Genomic DNA, 21,439 nt, shown 5'->3' with positions numbered 1-21,439 from the left:
TGTCCAGAAATACATCAACACTAATAGCGACCAAATTTTCAAATATTTCTCAAATTTGGAAAATTACGTTGATATTGTGGATGTAATTGTTGATGTCGAATTTCACATCAACATTAACATCGACATGTTGTCGACATGAAAATGTATTAGTTTGGTACTCTTAGATGAAGTATTGCCCCTTTCTCAATATAAAGACTTTAATGATCAACTTCTATATTGTACGGACTCTGTCTGTAGGTACTTCTTGGAGATGGACTCCGCATGGTTTCTGCTTTCAGCTCGAGCAATAGCTACCTAAGAGAAATCATTTTTGGAAAAAAATTTCTATTTCGAAACTAAAATTCTGTAATTTTATGTAGCAAAAGGTCGGCGTAAATTTTGATGCCAATGTCGATCCATCCACACCAGTCACATTTGGATCCTATATGTCGATGTAAATTTTGACCCCCGTGTAGAACCAATTGTTGACATAAATGTCGATCAGCATTGGTCAACAATTGCATCGACATAGGGTCAAAATTCACATCGGCATGTGCCATCCATAAGTGATGGATGTGGATGGGTTGACATTCACATTGAAATTAGCATGGTCATTGTTGTACTAGTCATGCATCCACCCACTTTATCTCAAGATCTTTATGTAGTGCTTCATTTGTTTGAAACCATCTTGCACCCTTAATTGTTTGGAGAGTTTTGTTTTGTACAGATCCCCATACCTAACTGTATCCCATATGTCCATATGGGTTTGATTATCATTTGATAAATTAGCCTTTTACTCTCAATCTTCATTTTTGAATGATGCCCAATCATCCAGTACTTACATTTGGCGGAGTTTCAGGTTGATTTGAGTTTTCTTCTGGTCAATATGGTGCCTACAGATAAGACTACAGTCAAGATTTAATGTACTTCGACTGAGTATTGAACATCACATTTTCTCTTAGCAAATGTAACATGAGTTGACTTTTGCTCATTAAGCTTGATTTTCCAGTGATCTGACCATCTTGGGATTCCATTAAGTTTTTTTTTTGTCTAAAGAGTGCTGTTTTTTTCCATTTTTAGAATCAATCCTTGTACCTAATTTTATATTTTCTCTCTAGATTTCCTTTTCTATTCATTTTTTATAATTATTTTTAAAAATAGAAAAATTCTAACAAAAAAAAAATGTGTTTCATACAGGATGCCCAGAAATTATATCAAGTACCCCTAAAAAAGTTGTCTACTAAAATACTTTGGTTGGTCACAGTGGATGATAATAATGATAGCACAATATTTGGATTGGAGAGATAATATTCCACCAATCATATGCATCTATTTCACATTGCCAACCTATATTTTTAATGAAAAACTTTCATAGGAGTACTCGATATTCCTGGGCACCCTGTACTTGTAAATAAAATGATACCTATGTTTACCAAATCTACATAATAGATAAGATACAAAACGTATTTTTTTCAGAATATGTAGTATGGGTAAAGACCGTCAAAAATGCAAAAAAAATGATTTTTCAAACAATTTGTCCCTCTTGATGAGACAATTTTGGTCGAAAAATCTTTTCTTCTTACTAACAAGCCAAATTTGGTTCAAGTTAGTCAATTTTTTATGGTTTGTAATTTCCTTTGAAAAATATATTGTATAGGTAATTTATCATTTGGCTGTTTTTAGAATCACTTTTTTTCATTCACTTAATTCACGAGACTTTGATCTGATTTTTCTGTAATCGTGTAAATTACCTGATTTTAAACCAATCCATGATCTAGAACGAATTTTAGATGACTTTTTAGTACAATTTTGGAATTTTTTTCAAAATTATTGAATTTTGGTAAGATTTGTACCTTTTGGATTTGGAAAATATTGTGTTGAAATTTTTGAAAATTGAAATTGAAATTTGTATTTTTGCCATTACTGATTTTGAGTTTGATTTCTGAACAATTTTTAGGTAATTTGCCCACTGTTGGTAACTTTTTGTAAGTTTGACTTGCGATATTTTCATTTTTAAGGATTTTTTTTTCACCAAGCATTGTGGAAACGTGTTCAAATTGAAAAGAATGTGAGAATTGTATGTAACTGAATTGCTCTGACTTCAATTTGAATTTCTTTGGTATTTTTATATTTACAGAGCTCATGATTACAATCCTTGCTAAATTCAGTAGATGAACGTTTTTACAACCTTTTTAACACATTTTCTAGGGTGAAATTTGACGTTCGACATTTTTTGTTCTATACATTTTTCTCGTACCTATTTCGCATTATTTTGCGAAAAAAACGCGAAAAACGAGTAATTTTTTTTTTTTGCAAATATTATGAGGTTTTGCAGACAAAATTTCAATTTTGTGGTTTGGTAGGAAGAAAGTAGGTTACTTACTTGTTAAAGGCGACATTTTGGCGAAAACTGTGTTTTTGATTAGCCCGGTTCAATTCAGAATGTGGCGATGGCGGTTCAAAGTTTTCTTGTGTCAATTTTACTCTCACCAAAATAATGGTAAATTTAAAAAAAAAATCGTGTTGAAAGTCCCAGGCTTCCTCTACACATTCCACGTGGTACTAGAGTTCTCTCCTCACTACTCATGGATACAGCATTTTTCTCGCAAAAAACGTTTTTTTTGGCTATACTGTCCAAGGGGGTAGGTTGGGGGGGCGGAAATTCCACTCTAAATTTTTTAACGCACACTACAATAATCCATCATAATTTTTCAAATCTGGGAACGGGGCCATTTCGCCTATCTTACCTGGGAATACTTACCGTTTATCAAGTAGGCAAATGCCATGTACCCAAGTCGAGTAGGTAATCAGATTAATGTTTTCTGATCAGTAATCAATTTTTTGAATGATTTTTTGTAAATTACTCTCAATTTGAAATAAAGATTGAAAAATTGAGAACTTTTCTAAAAATATTCTCTCTGTAGAGAAATTAAATTATTTATTCAAAATTCGTTCTAGCCCTACGTACATTAATACATATAATGACACTTTGAGCAAAATCTTGGACGTAAAAATTAAAGAAGGAAGTTTAATTTGATAGGAAAAAAACGATCTGAAACTCTTTCACAAAATTCTGTAAAATTGATTTAAGTCTGGGTATAATTCGCAAAGAAATTGAAAATTTTCAACAAAAAAAAAAAAAGAATAGACATACATAAAATAAAAAAAAAAAATTAGATGGATTTTAAATCATAAATTTATTCAGCGTTTCCGCTTAGTACCTATCCATATAAGGTCTATATAAAATTACTAGTACAACTTTATCGTCGAAGTTCATAAACGTTACATTTATTGCTGGGATGATTCAGCTTGGGATTGTAATTCAGCAATGGGGGATTTGGGTTTGTATACAGGCCATACAACTTGAGAATATCCAGTACCCTGGGGTAATTTCTGGTACGGTTCAACGTTTGCTTTTGTGAACAGGTAAGCGCCATTGACTCCTCTGCTGTAAGGACGTTGGGCATTCACTTCGAGGTAGAAGTTACCAGTGTACCTGCGAGAAAGAAATTTACCAAATTAATTTTTTTCCCCTTAAATTATACCTAAAATTGATATTTTTTCAATAACACTGTTTACTTTTGCGATACGGCTTCACCCATGATTTCGGAATGTTGAACGAAAGTTTTCTGGTTTAAGAAATCAGTCCATGATGGAGCAGGTTTGGCGACAAAACCGTGAGTAGCTTTGTTGGCCGATTCGACGTAGTATTCTAAGGCGAGACGGTGGCTGCAGGCGTTTTTAGCTGTGAAAATTACGATACAATTTATTATTCAACGATTTTTCAATGCATCGTATGATGAAGTGGTGGAGATGAAATCTGACCCCATTAAGATTAAAAATGGGTATCTATATATCTAGAGTGTTTATTTTGAAGAAAATTGTACTCACCTTTAGTGGTCATGTTTTCGCAACCTTTTTGTACGCGTCCTCCACCGGGTAAAAAGTTGATATCTCCGACTAATTTTAGCATTCCATTGGATCCACGACTCGTCATAATGGTGTCGATGAATTTAGCGTCACCTTTCTCCAATCCAAGGTTTTGCGAGTCTTCGCATATATACACAATTGGGTCCAAAGCTGACAAAAAATAAACAAACTACTGTAATTCAACTATGGAGTGGAAGTGAAGGGGTAAAAATGCAAGCATATGAACCTACCTGTGATTCTGGCGGGTTTCTTGGGTAATTTTTTGGCAGCTAAACCAGCGATGTGAGCTCCGAAACCGAAACCAGTTAAACGAAGTTTGTCGTAGTCCATTTCATTCTTATCAGCCAATGTGTTTTTGATCATGTCGCTGATGATGGTGGCCATTTGAGGTACGATGAATCTAATGGTTTCTACGTAGTCACAATTAGCGTAATCGTCCCAGTTAACAGAGATTACGTTCATTTTATTTCCACGGATTCCATAAGCTGTTGAACAGTAATCATACAAGTGACAAATAAGATGAGTTTATGAAGATTTGTAGATCTTTAGGAGTGAGTAGAAAATATTCATATTGAAAAGAATAGGTACTCACTGAAAGCTAATTCAGCTGGTTGGAAGGCTTTTTCGGATTGGCGGTAGCTGGTGATTAAGATCTGGGTTGGTAATGCGGGATCGTAGTAGGGAATGAGTCTCACATTTTGAGCAGCATTCCATGAAATGTTTTGGCTCGGCATGCTGCGGAAATTGAACCATCATTTTATCGCGTTTTTAAAAATTTCAATAAATAAGTAAAAAAATTGGGAGTTGAGAAATTTTTTATTCAACAGTTTCAATCAGTTTTGATGATGATTTCCTTAAAATTGGGGAAACAATTCTGAAAAAATTTCCAGAGATGTACCTTTTGATGCTTTTTCAAAATATTTAATTTTCAAGTTGGCATCTTTTGATGTAGGGGGAAGACCACCTACCCCAATTTGGGCAAAACATTCAACAAAAAAATCTGGGGCATGTGATATATCGAATTGTATGTTTTTGATGACGCTGAACACGAATGTGACGTCAGAATTTTTATTGGGCCTCATTATATGGAAATAATTACCTATTTCTTGGACTTTCACCTATTTGGGGAGGTTCTGGGGGCCATGTGTGAGGTCAATTTGAAGAACCAAGTCTATTTTCATGTTCAGCGATATCGAAAACGTACTATTTCATGTGTCACATGAATGAAACCATTTTTTTTCAACTTTTACCCCATTGGGGAGGTGCTGGGGGCCGTGGATGGGGTCCAATCAAAAATCTGACGTCATATTCGTGTTCAGCGTCACCAAAAACATACACTTAGATATATTACATGCCCCAGATTTTTTTTGAAAGTTTTGCCCAAAACTGGGGGAGGGGATGCTCTCCTCCCTTAAAAGATCTTCAGTCTCGAAAATTGAATATTTCGAATAAGCATCAAAAAGTTCATGTATGGAAATTTTTTCAGAATTTTAAATGGGTACAGCGCCATTTTGAAATTCAAACTTTCAATTTGAAGGTTCAACTTTCAACTTTTGGCAATTTCAAAATACTTGAAAAGTTTAAAATGCAATGCACTTTCAAACTGTGAAATCAGTTTTGATCAAAGTATCATAGCTTTGCAGGCGTGGGCTGCTGAAGTTGAGTACCTCCCTACCTCGAGAAAATGTTTAAATGATTGAAGTCCCCCCCTTCCACCCGCCTCCAGAAGAGGCTTGAACCAAACTGATTGCGTGTTTCTTTTTAATTTGGGGGAGGGGGGTTGGCATTGTAAAAAAAATTGAGCGAAATCGAAGGACATGATCCAAAAACGTTGGTCGAATTGAGGTAGAATGACGCTAATCTTTTTGAAAAAAACATTTTCACCTGCAAATTTTTGATAAAATTTTAACTTATCGAAAAACTTGTCAATTGAATGATTTTGAACAATTTTTTTTACATTCAATTTTAATAATTGTCAGCGTAAATGAAAAATGGTAGTTTGAGTACAACTCGAGTTTAGGAAGTAAAATTTAGGCGTTTGTATTCCTTTACAGAATTTTTTTTTCATTTTGACTTTCCAAAATAATTTTTTTCCATAATTTTGGGTTTCATTATTAGTTATTACCTATTTCAAATTTAATATCGTTTAATGTATCTATACCTGAACAGAGTGAACCTGATTCTGCTTTTGTCCACTTCGAGATCTTTGCACGATATACTGTCCAGAGGTAATCCGAGTTTGACTTCATAAGCCAAGCTTACAATGGAAGCTTGTTCTGCTTCATCCATCAATTTAGTGTGTTCTGGGCTCAGTTTCAAGGCATTGATTAAATTTTGTCCACTCTGGCTACGACTGGTGTCTGCTATAAATCACAAAACAGATGAATAAATTTATTGTATGTTCATTAAAAAAAACACACACAAAATTTAAAGGAGCTAGCCACAATGTAAAAATTTTTCTATTGAAAAAATGTTTTAAATTTGTAAAAAAAAAAAAGTAAAAGCTAACCTGCTGAAGCAGCAGCAACCAACAATGAAAGTACAAAGACACGAAACATTTCACAGTCTTTCGATCACACAAAAAAATTACAAACTGTACAGAAAGGATATCGCGATCTTATTTATATTAATCATTAAAGTAATGCAAAACATATGACGTATGACAATTACTCGGACACTATCCCCTTCCGATCGATTTCGATATAATAAGTGATAATCTTAACTGTTCGGCGAAATTCGCTATTACAAACACGTGTAAAAGCTAAACAAAGTATTCGTCGTTGATTAAGGTAGTATTTTCAGTTTTCATATAGATAGGTAATTGCTTTTGAACCTTTGAATTATTATAAATTGATGCAATTTCTTCTCAAACACGTGCCATTAAAACGAGAGAGAAAATATTGCGATGGGTGATAATCACTAGATGATTGACGAGGTTTACGCAGAATTCGTGTCAATTACCGGTTCGTCGCTGACAGATAATGTATAAAAAGTAAATTATCTCGAATAAAGATCAAAGGTGTCTCGTGAACAATCAAGTTGGTGGGTACGAATTAATACATCTGCAATATGGATCTCAATATGACCATTTATATCATTATGATCATTCGAGTTTTCCTTCCTGAAAAGGTATTTTTTTCGAGGTGAGTTGATTAAAAATTGTCAAAAAGTAGGAATCCAAAAATTTATCAGATCTTTATCATCTAACAAGGAAAAAACTTCGAACAACAAAATAAAATTCAGGAGTTAAAATTTCCTTTTTTGATTTTATGTGAATTATTTCGAAAGCAATGGGTCAAAAAATGTGAAAAAATTAAAAGGTTACGAATATCATCTAAAAAACTGAAATTTGGTATGAAGCTAATTTTTAGTCCTTTGAATCGATTCAAAACTGTCTCGAACCATCTTAATCAATTGTGGAGACTCCAGCAGATTTTTGAAAAGATTGTCTAAATTTTTACAAAACTGCATCCAACAAAATTGGAAAGCTAAAAAGATACCCCTGGTTATGAAAGATGAACCTGCATTCGGCTCAAATTTTGAAATTATTCGCAATGTACATACATACATACTCTTGAGGTTCTGAGAAAGAGTCTTGGAGCAAAAAAATATAGCCCATTCTCCTCTCTATTTTCGCCTCCTTTGTAAAAAATTTTTACTCATCACCATGTTGACCCAAAATTGTGAAATTTCTGATATATATATATAGAGAGATCGAGGACATTATTCGTGAAATTTTTCACACTATATTCATAGCTAAACTGTTCAAATTTTTTAAAAAGTGTCTTCGAGAAGCAGGAAGGTAATTATAACAATCACCTTGCGGATCGATAACTATACTTAATCAGTGACAGTGTGTGATTTAATAAAAGTGAAAAACACGCTATCGAGAAGGTCATAATAATGCACTTCTTATCGTTGTACGAATATCGTCTTGGGTTCCTGAGAAATATTGCATAATCGATAAGCTATCGGTCAAAATACATGTGGCTATATTTAATTTGTATGTTTTTTGAACAAGCATCTTTTGATATCTAAAATTGAAATTTATTCCTCCAAATCGTAACTTACTGATTATGTAATAAAATTACACTATTACGATTTTTTTATTCAATTCATAGAAATCTTGCCTCTTTCTATCAACAACAAATGAAATGATGAATTCAGAAAAATCAATTTTCGAATTGGTGGTAGGTAAATGTCTGAGGTGGGATTATGTTGATCATGCCATCAAGAGTTGTTGAAGAAACATTTAAAAGAATGCCTGAAGCATTAAAGCAGCCAATAAGCAATACTTACAAGGGAGCTACCCAAGGTCTGACACGCAGATCGAAAAAATTTTTTCACAGGCGGATAGAGCATCAAAAAATATGTTATGAGCCAAAATTTTAGCTGCTGAAGTTGACAGGGGGAGAAACCACGGGGGTTTGAATATCGAAAAATCACAAAAATACGCAAAAATATGCTGAAAAAAGTATAAAAATTGAAATCATTCGGCACCCTGTTCGCTTCAGCAGCTAATTTTTTGGCCACGATCTACCATCGATATATGACGACTTATGGTGGACAAGTCGCCGCGATCAGCGTGTCAGACCTTGGGGGTGAATTTTCTCCCACCCCCTAATTTTGGGCGAAACTTTAGAAAGAAAATCTGGGGCATGTGATATATCAAATTGTATGTTTTTGGTGACGCTGAATACGAATATGATGTAAGATTTTTGATTGGACCTCATCCACGGCCCCCAGCCCCTCCCCAAAGGGGGTAAAAGTTCGAAAAAGTGTTTTGTTCGTGCGACACATGAAATAGTATGTTTTCTGTGACGCTGAATACGAATATGACGTCAGATTTTTGATTGGACAAGTCGCTGGGATCCGTGTGTAATAAATTTTTCACTTATTAAAAAGAATTTAAAAAATGGAAAATCAAGATAACTCGCCACCCTATTTGCTTTGCAGCTATTTTTTTTTTATCATGAACCATCGTCGTCGACATATGATGTCCAAGGGTGGACAAGCCACCTGGATTTGCTTGTGATACCCGAGGGATGATATTTTTACTTGTTTAAGAGGTACTTCATCCCCTTTGGGGAGGTGCTGGGGGCCGTGAATGAGGTCCAATCAAAAATCTGACGTCATATTCGTATTCAGCGTCACAGAAAACATACTATTTCATGTGTCGCACGAACAAAACACTTTTTCGAACTTTTACCCCCTTTGGGGAGGGGCTGGGGGCCGTGGATGAGGTCCAATCAAAAATCTTACATCATATTCGTATTCAGCGTCACCAAAAACATACAATTTGATATATCACATGCCCCAGATTTTCTTTCTAAAGTTTCGCCCAAAATTAGGGGGTGGGGGAAAATTCACCCCCAAGGTCTGACACGCTGATCGCGGCGACTTGTCCACCATAAGTCGTCATATATCGATGGTAGATCGTGGCCAAAAAATTAGCTGCTGAAGCGAACAGGGTGCCGAATGATTTCAATTTTTATACTTTTTTCAGCATATTTTTGCGTATTTTTGTGAGTTTTCGATATTCAAACCCCCGTGGTTTCTTCCCCTGTCAACTTCAGCAGCTAAAATTTTGGCTCATAACATATTTTTTGATGCTCTATCCGCCTGTAAAAAAATTTTTTCGATCCGCGTGTCAGACCTTGGGTAGCTCCCTTGTTAGGCAAATGCAAAAACTCTCTTGCAATCAGCGAATAGCGATTATGGGTTGTTTTATTGGGCAGATGGCTGAGTTCAACTCTGGGGTCAATTTTTATAAGTAAGTACATCATGCCGGTATCTTCCGGAAATTTCAAAAAAAAAACGCATTGAAATGATGTTCAAATTGTTGTTTTTATGAAAAAATGTTTCTCATTTCATTTAAATCGCGTGTAAGATGAATAATTACCCCCTCCCCTCCACGACATTTAATTGGAATTTCTTGAAATGAAGGTAGGGAAAAACAAAAAAATCTTGTTGAAATCAGCATAGGTACATTTCTAAACAAGATTCAGCATTTTCAAAAGCTTTAATTAAATTAGTTTGACTGAAAAAAATTATCAATTACAAAAAAAATGAGACTGTTCGCTATTTTTGTTACTCCATTTATAAAGTCAGCAGATTTTGACCAAATTCAGCAGAGACTTTCATTTCAAGTTGAAAGTTACTCAGAAAGTATTTTAGCTCCGGAGGTGCCTTTGGAGGAGAGAAATTGGCTCTCAAAGAAAGAGCATTTCACAATAATCGTGATTCTCTGATCAATTTTTATCTTGTAAGCGAATAAATATTTGGATCATATTTTTTATTGGTCTCCTCGAGTTGAATTTTAGCGGACGATTTCCGTATATATCACCCTGTATAGTTACAGGAAGCAAATTTCAAAATGTACAATGTATCAAAAATTTATAAATATTTACCTATTTATGTACCTACCTATTGTACTTCGGAAATGAAGGTTTCAGATGCTCAATGCATCAAGATCAATTCACAGCTTGCCACAAAGTAAACATAGGATTACCTTACCTGAGTTGGCCCAACTGCTCTCAAAGTTTTTAACTTGATTTTAGCAGATTTTATGGCTCTTTTGTGTGGAGCAGGAGTTTCCAAAAAGTTGTTGAAAGATTTGAAACGATTTATAAAGCCGTCTCCAGTAAAAATTTTATTTAAAAAAAAACAAACATTCTTATAAAAGATTAGGCTACCTAAAATAAGTTATAAAACTGGCGACAATGAAATAAAAGCTTAGGAATATTACACCAAATGGATCAGCAATAGCAGCTTTACTAGTAGAAGTAATGCTTGGTATGTGTATGGGAGTGATATGCAACACATTATACAAAATCGGTTTTAATATATCACTGGTTTTACTATTTGATTTCACGCGTTCCATCGCAGAAAAATGTGCACGATGAAATAATTCTTTAAAAGTGGTGTAATTTTGATCCAATTTCTCGAATTCAGGACGCATTTTTTCCATCTAAAAAAATTCCAAATGAAAGTTATTCGTTATGAATTAATTCTTGAAAGAGAATTAGTGGATATTTTGTTAAAATAGATAGGTAGGTACTTACAATTCTCTTATGCTGTGCACTATATACTTTGGATTCAAGTTTACCTAAAAGCTTCTGCAAAGTTTGGAGCTTCTCGTAATTTATTTTTCTGAAATGAAAATAAATGCTCAAGTATATCTGCATGTTTCATTAACAAAATGAGCAAAAATCTTGCTAAATAGGCAATTATTGTAATCATGAAGAGTAATTACGTGATTTCGAGTATGCGTTCGTGAATAAATTTTAATGTAGCGGTAATTCCAGTTGGTGATGATAAAATAGAATCGTAAACGTAATTTTCGTCTAATCTCGCGAGGAATTCTTTTTCGTGGAATACTTTCGTTAATATTCTGTAAAAAAAAAAAAAAAATATTGATAAGTTAGAAAAAAGTAAATGATAGATACAAAACCACACTTGTAATAAGCCAGAAATTTGTTTTTGTGTTGCTTACGTTCTCAGCAAAGATTCATTTTTGGCACATCCGAGACTTTTCAAAATTATGATTTTTTCATATGCGATATTGGAAGCGCTATATGTTGACAGCAAATTCTCGTAGACGATATTTGGATGTTGAGCCTCTCTTAAGGTGGAGCAGAATACCACTTCTTTCAAATCTGGTTGTACTCTAATGATGAATAAATTTGTGAATTGTTGAAGATTTATAAGTAATACTCTGGATACTAGAAATGGATACATTCTTTCTTATACCTGCTGAGATCATCTGCGTTTGAATTGTATTCTTGTAAACTACCTTCTATGCAGCTCGTTAAACCTATTTTGCAAGCCAATGATAGTATGGAAGGCTTCCCTGTTTTGATTGAATGATCGTCTGATGACTTCTCCTCGAATCCAAATGATTGAATTTGTTTTTCAAGGATGTTATGTATGTAAAGCTATGTGACAAAAATGTTCATATAAACTTCAAAATTGACATGACTAAAAATAAATATGGTTTACTTGTACCGAGTGTTCTGCAATAGGTGTCGAATAATTCAATCAAAGCATGATGCATCCCAATTCATAAAATGGCACAACTCACCCTGCATCCCAATTCATAAAATGACACAACTCACCCTGTGGCCTAAGTAATTCAAGGAAGTAGACTGGTAGAGCACTTCAAACATATAATATATCAACAAATTCCTAAGGTTGGTAAACCTGTTCACATCGTGTGATTTGGGTTGCTTTCTGCATTGCCAGGCGAATTATTCCACACCAGTTGGAGAACACTAAGTTAATTCATTTATTAATAGGTACCTATTTTGAATTATACATACCTTGATCAATTGTTGAGACAATGTGTCTTCATATTTCGTGTACAGCATGTTGAGATGAAATATTGCTGATAATACTGGTACTATTTCAGTTTCGTTTTGTAAATACTGTGCCAATCTCAGAGGAATGTCGTAAGATAATTCATTATTGAATGCTAATGTGAAAGCGTCGTCAATCAACTGAGCTCTATTGAGAAAGTGTATCTTTGTCATATTTTCCTTCAATTGTGCAATCAACAAATTCCAATTTTCTAGGTCGTAGTTTACTCTGTAATAACCTGAATATGGTTTTGAAATTTTTTTATGATTTGTATAGGTATCTTTTTACATAGGCTATGTAAATGTGTGGGTTTAAAGTGACGTTGTGCTTTACCTGTCTGTTGCAAATTTAAAATAAGCCAGTCTTCGCTTTCAATATAAATTGGTAATATCGTCTTATTGGTGTTCAGCCACTCTGAGGGAGCTGTGTTGGAAAAAGAAGCTTTTGATTTGGTGGTATAGCTAATAGGTATTATCCATTTTTGACCCGAAGATGATGTGGAAGCCTGGCTTGATGTAAAGGAGACCTACGTGAATTACAAATTCGTGATTAAAAAAGGAAATAAGAAATCTGGTTGTGCAGGGTGACCATGTGAAGATGCTAATATTTCTTTTTTAGAGTTTTTGGGCAAAGCGTAAAAAAAACTATTGTAATTTGCTTTTTTTCATCATTGTCAACACTTAGCCAATCAGCGAGTAGTATTTTTATAATGCTAAGCAATAATATTTTGGCGCCAAATTTGAAAAAGTTGACAGCAGTTGTTTTCTCATCAATGATAATTTGAAATTTTGGAGCAGGATTCATAAAAAATTGTTATGCAATTTTTAAATGGTACAATTAATTATTTTTTGAATTCAATTTCATAAAAATCAGATGTCTTTCTATCAACAAGAAGTGCAACTGAAAAATCTGAAATTTTTTAAAAATCGATGCTAGGTTCATATCTAAGGTGAGATTGCGTTGATTATTCCAATAAAAATGATTTATTTGAATGTTCTAATTCATGAGCAATTTTTTTGATTTCATTTTAATAAAAGTATATAGTAGGTAGAGGTACACTGATCTACTTTATAAATTATGAAAAAGATCAAGAAATGAGAAATAAGCTTCAATTGTTGATATTTGGAAACGAACTTGGCAACCAATGCGACCATCAACCAATAGGTATGATGAAAGTAAATGCAAAAACTATCTTGCAATCAGTGAATAGCTGATAGCTTGTTTTTCAAATGACAACGGTATTTAGTAGCACCCACCCATACAACAATGACCATGCTAATTTCGATGTGAATGTCGACCCATCCACATCCGTCACTTTTGGATGCCACATGTTGATGTGAATTTCGACTCTGTGTCGACCAATGTTGATCGGCATTTATGTCGACAATTGGCTCCACACAGGGTCGAAATTTACATCGACATGTGGAGTCCAAATGTGACGGATGTGGATGGATCGACATTGGCATCAAAATTTACGACGACCTCCAGCTAGCTACGCAAAACTGTTAAATTTTAGTTTCAAAATAGAAATTTTTTTCCAAAAATCATTTTCTCTTACTCACTTGGATGGCCATTGGTCATGCTGAAAGCGAAAGCAGCATCGACGCGGAGGCCACCTCCAAGAAGTACAGACAGAAAGTCCATATTCAGTATAGTTGAACATTAAACTCTTTATATGTACTGAAAGGTGCAATAGGTTATCTAAGAGTACTAAACTATACATTTTCATGTCGATGTTAATGTTGATGTGAAATTCGACATCAACAAATACATCCACCATATCAACTTAATTTTTCAAATTTGAGAAATCTTTGAAAATTTGGTCGATGTTAGTGTCGATGTATTTATGGACAATCGACTTTCACATCGACATAACATCGACAACTCCAAACTATGGAAAAGTGAATAATTTTATCAAGGCTATTAAAAAATTTTTCTCCCTTCAAACAAAGATCATTTTTTCAAATGTTTACTGAGCTTTTAAGCACTGAAACAGAAACTTCAATTCTGAAAAATTGGTCGACATAGTTGTGGATGTAAATTTCGAGCATCGAATTTTGCATCAACATGTCGACATCGCATGTCAAGGTATCAGAAATAATGAGAAAATTTCAAAAATTTTCGTTAACCTGGCTTCTTTACAGACAGAAGATTCCTATTAAATAACTTATTGGTCACTTTTCCATCATCATGTTGGAAAAAAACGTAGTCGATGTAAATGTCGACGTCTACAATTGTTGTATGGGCATCATGACGAATGCATGCTCAACCTGAAGTATGTACTAACCAGAGAGTTTTATTTAGAAATTGGTATTAGTCCATATATGGATTGTTATAATTGATAAAGAAGGAGGGAAGGAGCATTTTGCATTTGGGAAAAATCATGAACAAAAGTTCAACAAGCTTTGCATGTCAAGTTCAAAGTTCCTTATCATAAACTTGTACCTTCATGGAAAACTGTAAACAATTATGGATTGTAAATTTTCAAAGAACAGCTAAAGCAATCTGATCGGAAGTGTCTGGGTTCACAAAAATCAGTGTAACTTACTCCTGACCATAAGTACTGAGAGAATTTGTGATGAAATTCAAGTCAGTCCATGCTGTACAGTAAGGTGCCATGCTGCTTCTTTAGGATTAAAAAGGAAGTCTGTTTGATAAAATATACATATTAATTGGAAGACTTGAACTTTCACCCATACTTACAAGTTGATGATGTTCCTAATATTGAAAAAATAATACATTATGCAACTAAAGAGATAATGTGATTTTCAACAAATTTTGAGGTTTATTTCCTGAGCGAAGCGAGGGAAGTAACTCAAAATGGTTGAAGATCACATTATCTCCCTTGTTTTATAAGATATTTTATGTTTTTAAGGTAGAAAATCGCTAGTTTGTCCACTAAGCGATTAGTGAGCGGGAGATCATGTAGCGGATTATCTTCCTAGAAATGTAAAAAAAAGATTACAGAGTGTTTAATTTTTGCCCCAAACAATGTTGCAAACATTGGATGATTGTGAGATTGCTTCAAATAACGTTTTATGTAATAAGTGATACACATCAACTTCAAGTACAAAATGGACTAATATATTTCAAGGTTTAAAAATTGACCTATAAGTTGAGGCAGACTTTTTGGAAACAAAATCCAGTAAACCTTTTGTGCATGAGCCAAAAGTGATGTTTAGTAATGTTTGTATTTGAAATATTTTTATATTGATATGACAGGATGCATTCTATCCCTGCTCCTGTTTAATCTATATGGAGAATATATAATTTGTGAGATGTTGCAGCTAATTTGATCAGAAAGTGCCAATAATGATGGCTCAGGTGAATGGGAGATCAAAGGTTTATTGCTTGTCAAACCGTCTCTACGCTGACGACACAACCCTCATCCATCAGCCTTTTAATTATCTAGATGGCTACTGTAACACAAAATTATTCCACTGCTTTTGTCGCCAACTCTGTTGATTTTAAACTGTCAACAAATGCATAGGGCACATGCGTCAGGAAATGTATGTGTGTATGTGTGTGTATTTTGTTGTTAGTGGGTGGATTAGTGGTGGCACTGGTGGTGTTTATATTTTAATACATGCATCAATTCCTGAGACATGTGCAAATGCATTTGTTCACAGTTCGAAGTCAGCAGAGTTGGTGACATAACTGGTGGGAGGATTTTGCATGTGAGTAGCCATCTATATAACTAAAATGTCGATGCCCTCATCTCCTCAAGTGTCAGAAATATGACGGGTTTTGTGAAATGTCTGGAAGAGGTTAGTGCAAAATATGGCTTGCTGATGAATAAAGCGAAGAAGAAGATCATGATTGTGAATCAGCCTGAGAACAACACGCCTGAAATCCAGGAAATTGAAGGAATCAAAGTGGTGAATCAATTTGTATACCTGAGATCCATTGTTGATAACAAAGTAGACAGTGAAGCTAAGATAAGATGCAGAGCTCAAATCACACAAAGCGCCATGTCTCACCTAAAGAAGATATGGTCAAATGCAGCAGTGAGCAACACTGAAGATAAGGCTTGTAAACGCTCTGGTTTTCTCAGTTTTTCTCTACACATCAGAAACCTGGATGGTACGCGATGGAGACAGAAGAAAAATTAATGCGCTCGAGATGTGGTGCTGAAGGAGAATGATTCAGAGCTCATGGATGGAGAAAAGGACTAATGTGTCTGCCCTAGGGGAAATCGGTGTCCAGAAAAGGCTGTGGGCAGTGGTACTCAGCCAAATCCTCAAAATACTTTGGGCACATCACAAGGGCATCAGATTTGGATACAACTGGGTACAACTAAGAAAAAAGGTTATGCGAAGGTGTGGCTATCTTCAAAAATCAAAATGAAGGGGCAAAATACGTTTTCAAAAATCTAGGAGCAAAAATCCAATTTTGACCATGGGGCTTGGTAGTACATACTTTGATTGGTAATGAACAAAAATGTCCTATTATGACTTTTTATGTAACTTGCTAATTGAAGGGGCTACAAATGGTTTTAGATTCAGACAATCATGGTGAAAAAAATCAATGTGGAAATGAATACTACATACGTCAAACAATGAACATAAATTTTGTTACAATCATTTTTTTTTCTGACTCTAAAATTTAAGAAGTTTTTAAAGCTTAAAAATTGTAAATTTGATGAAATTTTTAGGAAATCAAAAATGTTTGAGCTACAAAAACTTTTTAAATTTTAGAGTTTGAAAAAAAAACGATCATAACAAAATTTGTTTATTTTTCGACGAAGTAAGTATTCATTTTTTCATTGTGATTTTTTGAAATTAAAAATCATTTTTAGCCACTTTAATTAAGTTGGGTAAGAAGTTATGTATTATAGGTGATTTGGTTCATTTTTCGAAGTACTAACAACCCCCTTGGTCAAAATTGGATCTTGACTCTTAGATTTTGAACATGTAAGTATTTCGCCCCTTCAATTTTTAAAATAGGCAACTTGTTTATCTTACTTTTTTTTACTCGTACCCGGTTATATTCAAATCTGAAGTTTGTACCACCACTACCCGGACACCCTGTATAATGAAAGCAAATGCAAATACTATCTTGCAATCAGCGAATTGGCTTGTCTAATCTATATTTATTCTTTTTGAATCAACTTTGCATGCGCTCTTGGTTTCGGAATTGTTAAAAAAGAAAAAAAAATGTGGGCATCTTCATATTGTGGTCACCCTGTATCATCTACGAAAATAAGCAGTTTAGTTAGGTACAGACTTGTTCAATTTCAACACTTCCATTCTGATAATTTCGGTCGACTCTTATTAACGGGTAACCATCATTTTCTATCCAGGTTTTCATCACATCGATGATGGAAATTTCTGCTGGCAAAGGAAATGAGTCGATGTTATTCTGGTATTTCAAAGCATTAAATAGGTCTGCAGGCGTTACTGATCCATTGTGTGTCTTCTGACTAGAAATTTTGAATTGGAAATAATTGAAAAATTCAGTTACTCGTACAAAGAATAACAAAAATGAGTGCTCACCTATCTGTGATATATTTGTGAATTATGCTTCTTAATGACCCTCTTGATATGATATGCTCCAACATCCTGATAATTGATGCCCCTATAGAATACACATTTTTAATTTTCCTACTTTTTGCTTTCGAGTAAAAATAATGTCTCACCTTTTGATCGTCTGATAAATTCTTTTTTATTGTCGATTCCCGATTGATTTTTTATCAAGGATGTGAGTGCTTGTGAATTATTAGTAAGTTCTGCCCACAAAGCAGCCTGTAATACTTCCACGTTAAAGGTTGAGTCAATTTTCCAACTCGGTTCTACCTATTTTATTGAATAGTTTAAAGAACACATATAAATAAATTGTTTAAAATTGTCGTATTCTATCTAAGTATAAATTTTTCAGTTATACCAAAGATGTCACTAAATATTCCATGTACCCGACAAATGCTTCAGTAAGCCACATGTAATCTAAAGCTGCCGGCGTGACTTGACTTCCAAACCAGTGACGAGCTAGTTGACGACTCAGCGAAGTTGTTATGATTTTATTTTGCAATTCGGACGTTTTCTTTCCAGCAGAAATTAAATTCATTTCCCTATAAAAATATTTTGCTACATTTTTAATAATTATTAATATTGGTAAACTGAAATTATGATGACGTTTAGTTCATCGCTTACGTAAACACAAACAATCCCCAATTCTCTGTCATTATTCGTGGAATTTCTCCGGGTGTAATAACGATATCAAGTTTGGGTGCCTTGTAAGCCAAATTTATGAAATTTTCCAATTCCTTCAATGTCTTGTTAGCTTGATTCAAAGCGTATTGAATATTTTCTGCCATATTTGTTGGCTTGGCCCAGATTTTTACGTGATTGACTGGCTGAGACGTTGTTAGTGGAAATTCTGCCACTATGAATCCTATCTTATGAGTAGGTAGTGGAGGTGTTTTAGTACACGAGCCCCAAACTAAGGTTTCGTCTCTGCAATAATGAAAAAAATTGTAAAAATTACCTTAAGTTACCTGCTCTTCGATCTACAATTTTATTAAAATATGGGTTACATACTTGTGCGATCGAAAAGTTTCGCAGGGCATATTAGATAAGACTTTTTGATCCGGTTTTCGTGCAATGGAGATGGTAAAAGGTGTTCTGAAACGTGGTTCGTCAAAGCAAGGGAAAAAGTCTCTACCATGTGAATTGATTGCAATCAACGATCTTTCAAAATGAAAAATAATTACTTACTCGAATGTTATTACCTACTATTTAAACAATTGTCTATGAATGCTCGTAAGACAACTATGACCTACTTACTTCTTTTTACTATTATATTCGTACGAAGTCCGGTACAATCCTTTGGAATTTTCCGTCAACTTGCCTTCATATTTCAATGTCAAGACGTAAATCAAATCGGTACTTAGCGGTTCAAAATTAGTAATAGTACAGTAATCCTTGCTTTTCTTGAATAGTGTCGAAATCGACGTTAGTTCACCTTTCTCAGATAATTTTGAATCACTTACGCTGAAGTTTCCGCAGTGTAATTTTATAACCTTTGTTGAAACCTTTATTTTCAAATCGATGGTCACTCTACCATAAAATACAGACGCGTTCACGTTCGGTATGATTTTCAAATCGTATGAAATAGGTTCAACATGTTCGGGTAAAAGTTCTTCTGTTTGAAAATTAGCGCGAACAAATTGTATAGTACTGATGCACAGTAGTAATACGAAAATTTTAAGCATTTTTTATTTCGAAAAAAAATCAAAATCAAGAAAACGCGAAGCTGGTGTACTAAAACATCATATTAAATTATTAATTCGCGTTGTTATTTACATAAATTCCACACTGAGACTAAATAAAACCATGAGAAGAATGTACTTTAGAACAGATAAAATTTTAATAAAAAGATAACACATGTGAACATTAGTCGAACGCGAATAATAGATGAATTTTCACAATTAATGTCAATAAATTAGTCACCGATATGGTGTTTTTAATGATTCATTCAACATTCGAGTGATTACCGATTTATATGTAGATATTATTTATCTATTATCCATTAGGTATTTCGTCGCATGGTCTGTTTGTCTACAGTACCTATTCGCAAAAATGCAACGTTAGCGAAAAAAATCAGGTGGTGGTGTATAATTATGGTACACTCAACTTGGCATAAAATTGTTTACTTTCTTCTTGAAAAATTGTTTATCCTTCAAGTTCAGTTTTGGTGTTCATTAAAATTTCATTTTAGGGGTTTTGTTCCATAAATTATTGCATTTCACGTAATGAGATATTATGTAAATCTTAGGGTGTAGGTACCTTATTGTGCAAATTTGGAATTTTCACCCTTCCACTCATCAAAATTGCAACCTCAAGTGAAAAAATACTTGGCTCTATTTTTTATTTTCCCTCTATCTGCAAAAAAAAATCGTGCCTGTAGCCCCCCCCCCCCATTAAAAAAACTAAAACAGTGACCAAGAATTCAATTCATCAAAATTCTTTGTTTCTGCATCAGAATTTTTCTAAATAATCTGTTTTTCAAGAAGTAACTTTCTCCAGCCCTTTGAACCATTCGACTCCTTAGTGAAGAGACTCTCAAAGTTGGAAAAATTAATCACAAAAAATGAGAATAGGTACATCAAAATGAGGGAAATTTTTTTGAACATTTTTCATTTCTACATTAGAACTGTTTTATAAAACCTGGTTTCTAAGAAAACACCTTCGTTGGAACCCTAATAAATGACGTTGGCTCTTTTTTAGGCGCAGAATTTTTCTAAATTAGTCCATTTTCAAGTAAACCCTCTTTTGGCCCTCCAACTGATGCTGATCCCCTTGTATAAAGCCCTCGAAGTTGAAAAATATAAGAAAAGATGTCAAATTAATATCTGCTAGTACATAAGAATTGTTTGAAAATTTGTTGTCTTTGAGCAAAATACTTCCACGCCAATTTTACATGTTTGGGGGATGAGAGGGAGGGGGGGGGGTACGCCAGTTATTGAAATTTGTAAGTCCGTAATTTTTTCTATCCCTTCTCGACCTCAAACCCCCAAAAAGAATTGATTTTTGCCTCAATTGTTTTAAAAGGCATCTTTTTGTTCTAAAAGTCCTGTTTTTTTGCCAACTTGCTTATAATGTTGTTTTTTTTCTGTCAAATTTGCCGAAGTCAAAAAGTGCCAAAAAAAATCGTCAATTATTGGGATAATAGTCAAGGAAGGTGCATTTTTAGTAAAATTGTCGAAAAGGGGTAAGTTTTTGCGAAAATTATAAAAAAAAAATTCCAAAGTTAAAATGTGTCAAAAAGTGTCAATTTCTGTCAAAGTTGTCAAATAAGTGACGATTTTTGAAAAAATTGTTCGAGGGGCACATTTTTGCCAAAATTGTCAAACAAAATTTTCCGAAGTCAAAATGTCTCAAAAAGTGTCAATTTTTGACAAAATTGTCAAAAAATTACCATTTTTGAAAAAATCGTCCCAGGGGCCAATTTTTGCCAAAATGGTCAAAGTTTGCCGAAGTCAAAATAATAGTCAAGAAAAGTCAATTTTTGGAAAAAACTGTCCGAGGGGCCAATTTTTGCCAAAATTGTGAAACAAACTTTTCCGGAGTCAAAATGTCTCAAAAAGTGTCAATTTTTGAAAAAATACTCAAAAAGTGTCAATTTTTGTCAAAATTGTCAAAAAATGACCATTTTTTGAGGTTAATTTTTTCCA

General features: G+C 34.0%; 3 protein-coding genes across 3 annotated transcripts in view; 1 reads left to right on the top strand and 2 right to left on the bottom strand.

Annotated features, from left to right (window-relative positions):
- LOC135841264 (nephrin-like) overlaps positions 1-21,439 on the top strand; it is a 1,354,679-nt gene that overhangs the window by 658,164 nt on the left and 675,076 nt on the right. The window lies entirely within an intron of this gene.
- LOC135839625 (vitellogenin-2-like) lies at positions 3,158-6,578 on the bottom strand. The gene is made up of 7 exons (XM_065355733.1): positions 6,419-6,578; positions 6,071-6,272; positions 4,502-4,644; positions 4,140-4,394; positions 3,871-4,059; positions 3,559-3,724; positions 3,158-3,475 (listed from the first exon to the last, which is right to left on the bottom strand). Exons 1-7 carry the CDS (start codon positions 6,465-6,467, stop codon positions 3,268-3,270), a joined length of 1,212 nt encoding a protein of 403 aa, XP_065211805.1. The 5' UTR covers positions 6,468-6,578; the 3' UTR covers positions 3,158-3,267.
- LOC135841262 (aminopeptidase N-like) lies at positions 10,535-19,623 on the bottom strand. The gene is made up of 14 exons (XM_065358140.1): positions 19,050-19,623; positions 18,804-18,953; positions 18,417-18,719; positions 18,151-18,334; positions 17,906-18,062; positions 17,763-17,844; positions 17,494-17,689; positions 12,601-12,793; positions 12,231-12,505; positions 11,662-11,846; positions 11,405-11,578; positions 11,165-11,302; positions 10,974-11,061; positions 10,535-10,879 (listed from the first exon to the last, which is right to left on the bottom strand). The coding sequence occupies exons 1-14, from the start codon at positions 19,475-19,477 to the stop codon at positions 10,601-10,603; spliced, it is 2,832 nt and encodes a 943-aa protein (XP_065214212.1). The 5' UTR covers positions 19,478-19,623; the 3' UTR covers positions 10,535-10,600.

Source organism: Planococcus citri, chromosome 3 (assembly GCF_950023065.1).
Source record: "Planococcus citri chromosome 3, ihPlaCitr1.1, whole genome shotgun sequence".
In the NCBI taxonomy this organism is placed as follows: Eukaryota; Metazoa; Arthropoda; class Insecta; order Hemiptera; family Pseudococcidae; genus Planococcus; species Planococcus citri.
The sequence above is the reverse complement of the archived record's forward strand: the minus strand, read 5'-3'. Positions and strand labels throughout refer to the sequence as shown.

What these genes read in the sequence shown, in the direction of transcription:
- LOC135839625 (XM_065355733.1), bottom strand. Translation starts at nt 6,467, where the DNA reads ATGTTTCGTGTCTTTGTACTTTCATTGTTGGTTGCTGCTGCTTCAGCA. An exon ending in ACCAGCTGAATTAGCTTTCA is followed by an intron (nt 4,395 to 4,501) that starts GTGAGTACCTAT and finishes ACTGTTCAACAG; the next exon opens with CTTATGGAATCCGTGGAAAT. An exon ending in GAAACCCGCCAGAATCACAG is followed by an intron (nt 4,060 to 4,139) that starts GTAGGTTCATAT and finishes ATTTTTTGTCAG; the next exon opens with CTTTGGACCCAATTGTGTAT.
- LOC135841262 (XM_065358140.1), bottom strand. Translation starts at nt 19,477, where the DNA reads ATGCTTAAAATTTTCGTATTACTACTGTGCATCAGTACTATACAATTT. An exon ending in TGTCTCAACAATTGATCAAG is followed by an intron (nt 11,847 to 12,230) that starts GTATGTATAATT and finishes TTTGTCACATAG; the next exon opens with CTTTACATACATAACATCCT. An exon ending in AACGCAGATGATCTCAGCAG is followed by an intron (nt 11,579 to 11,661) that starts GTATAAGAAAGA and finishes ATTCATCATTAG; the next exon opens with AGTACAACCAGATTTGAAAG.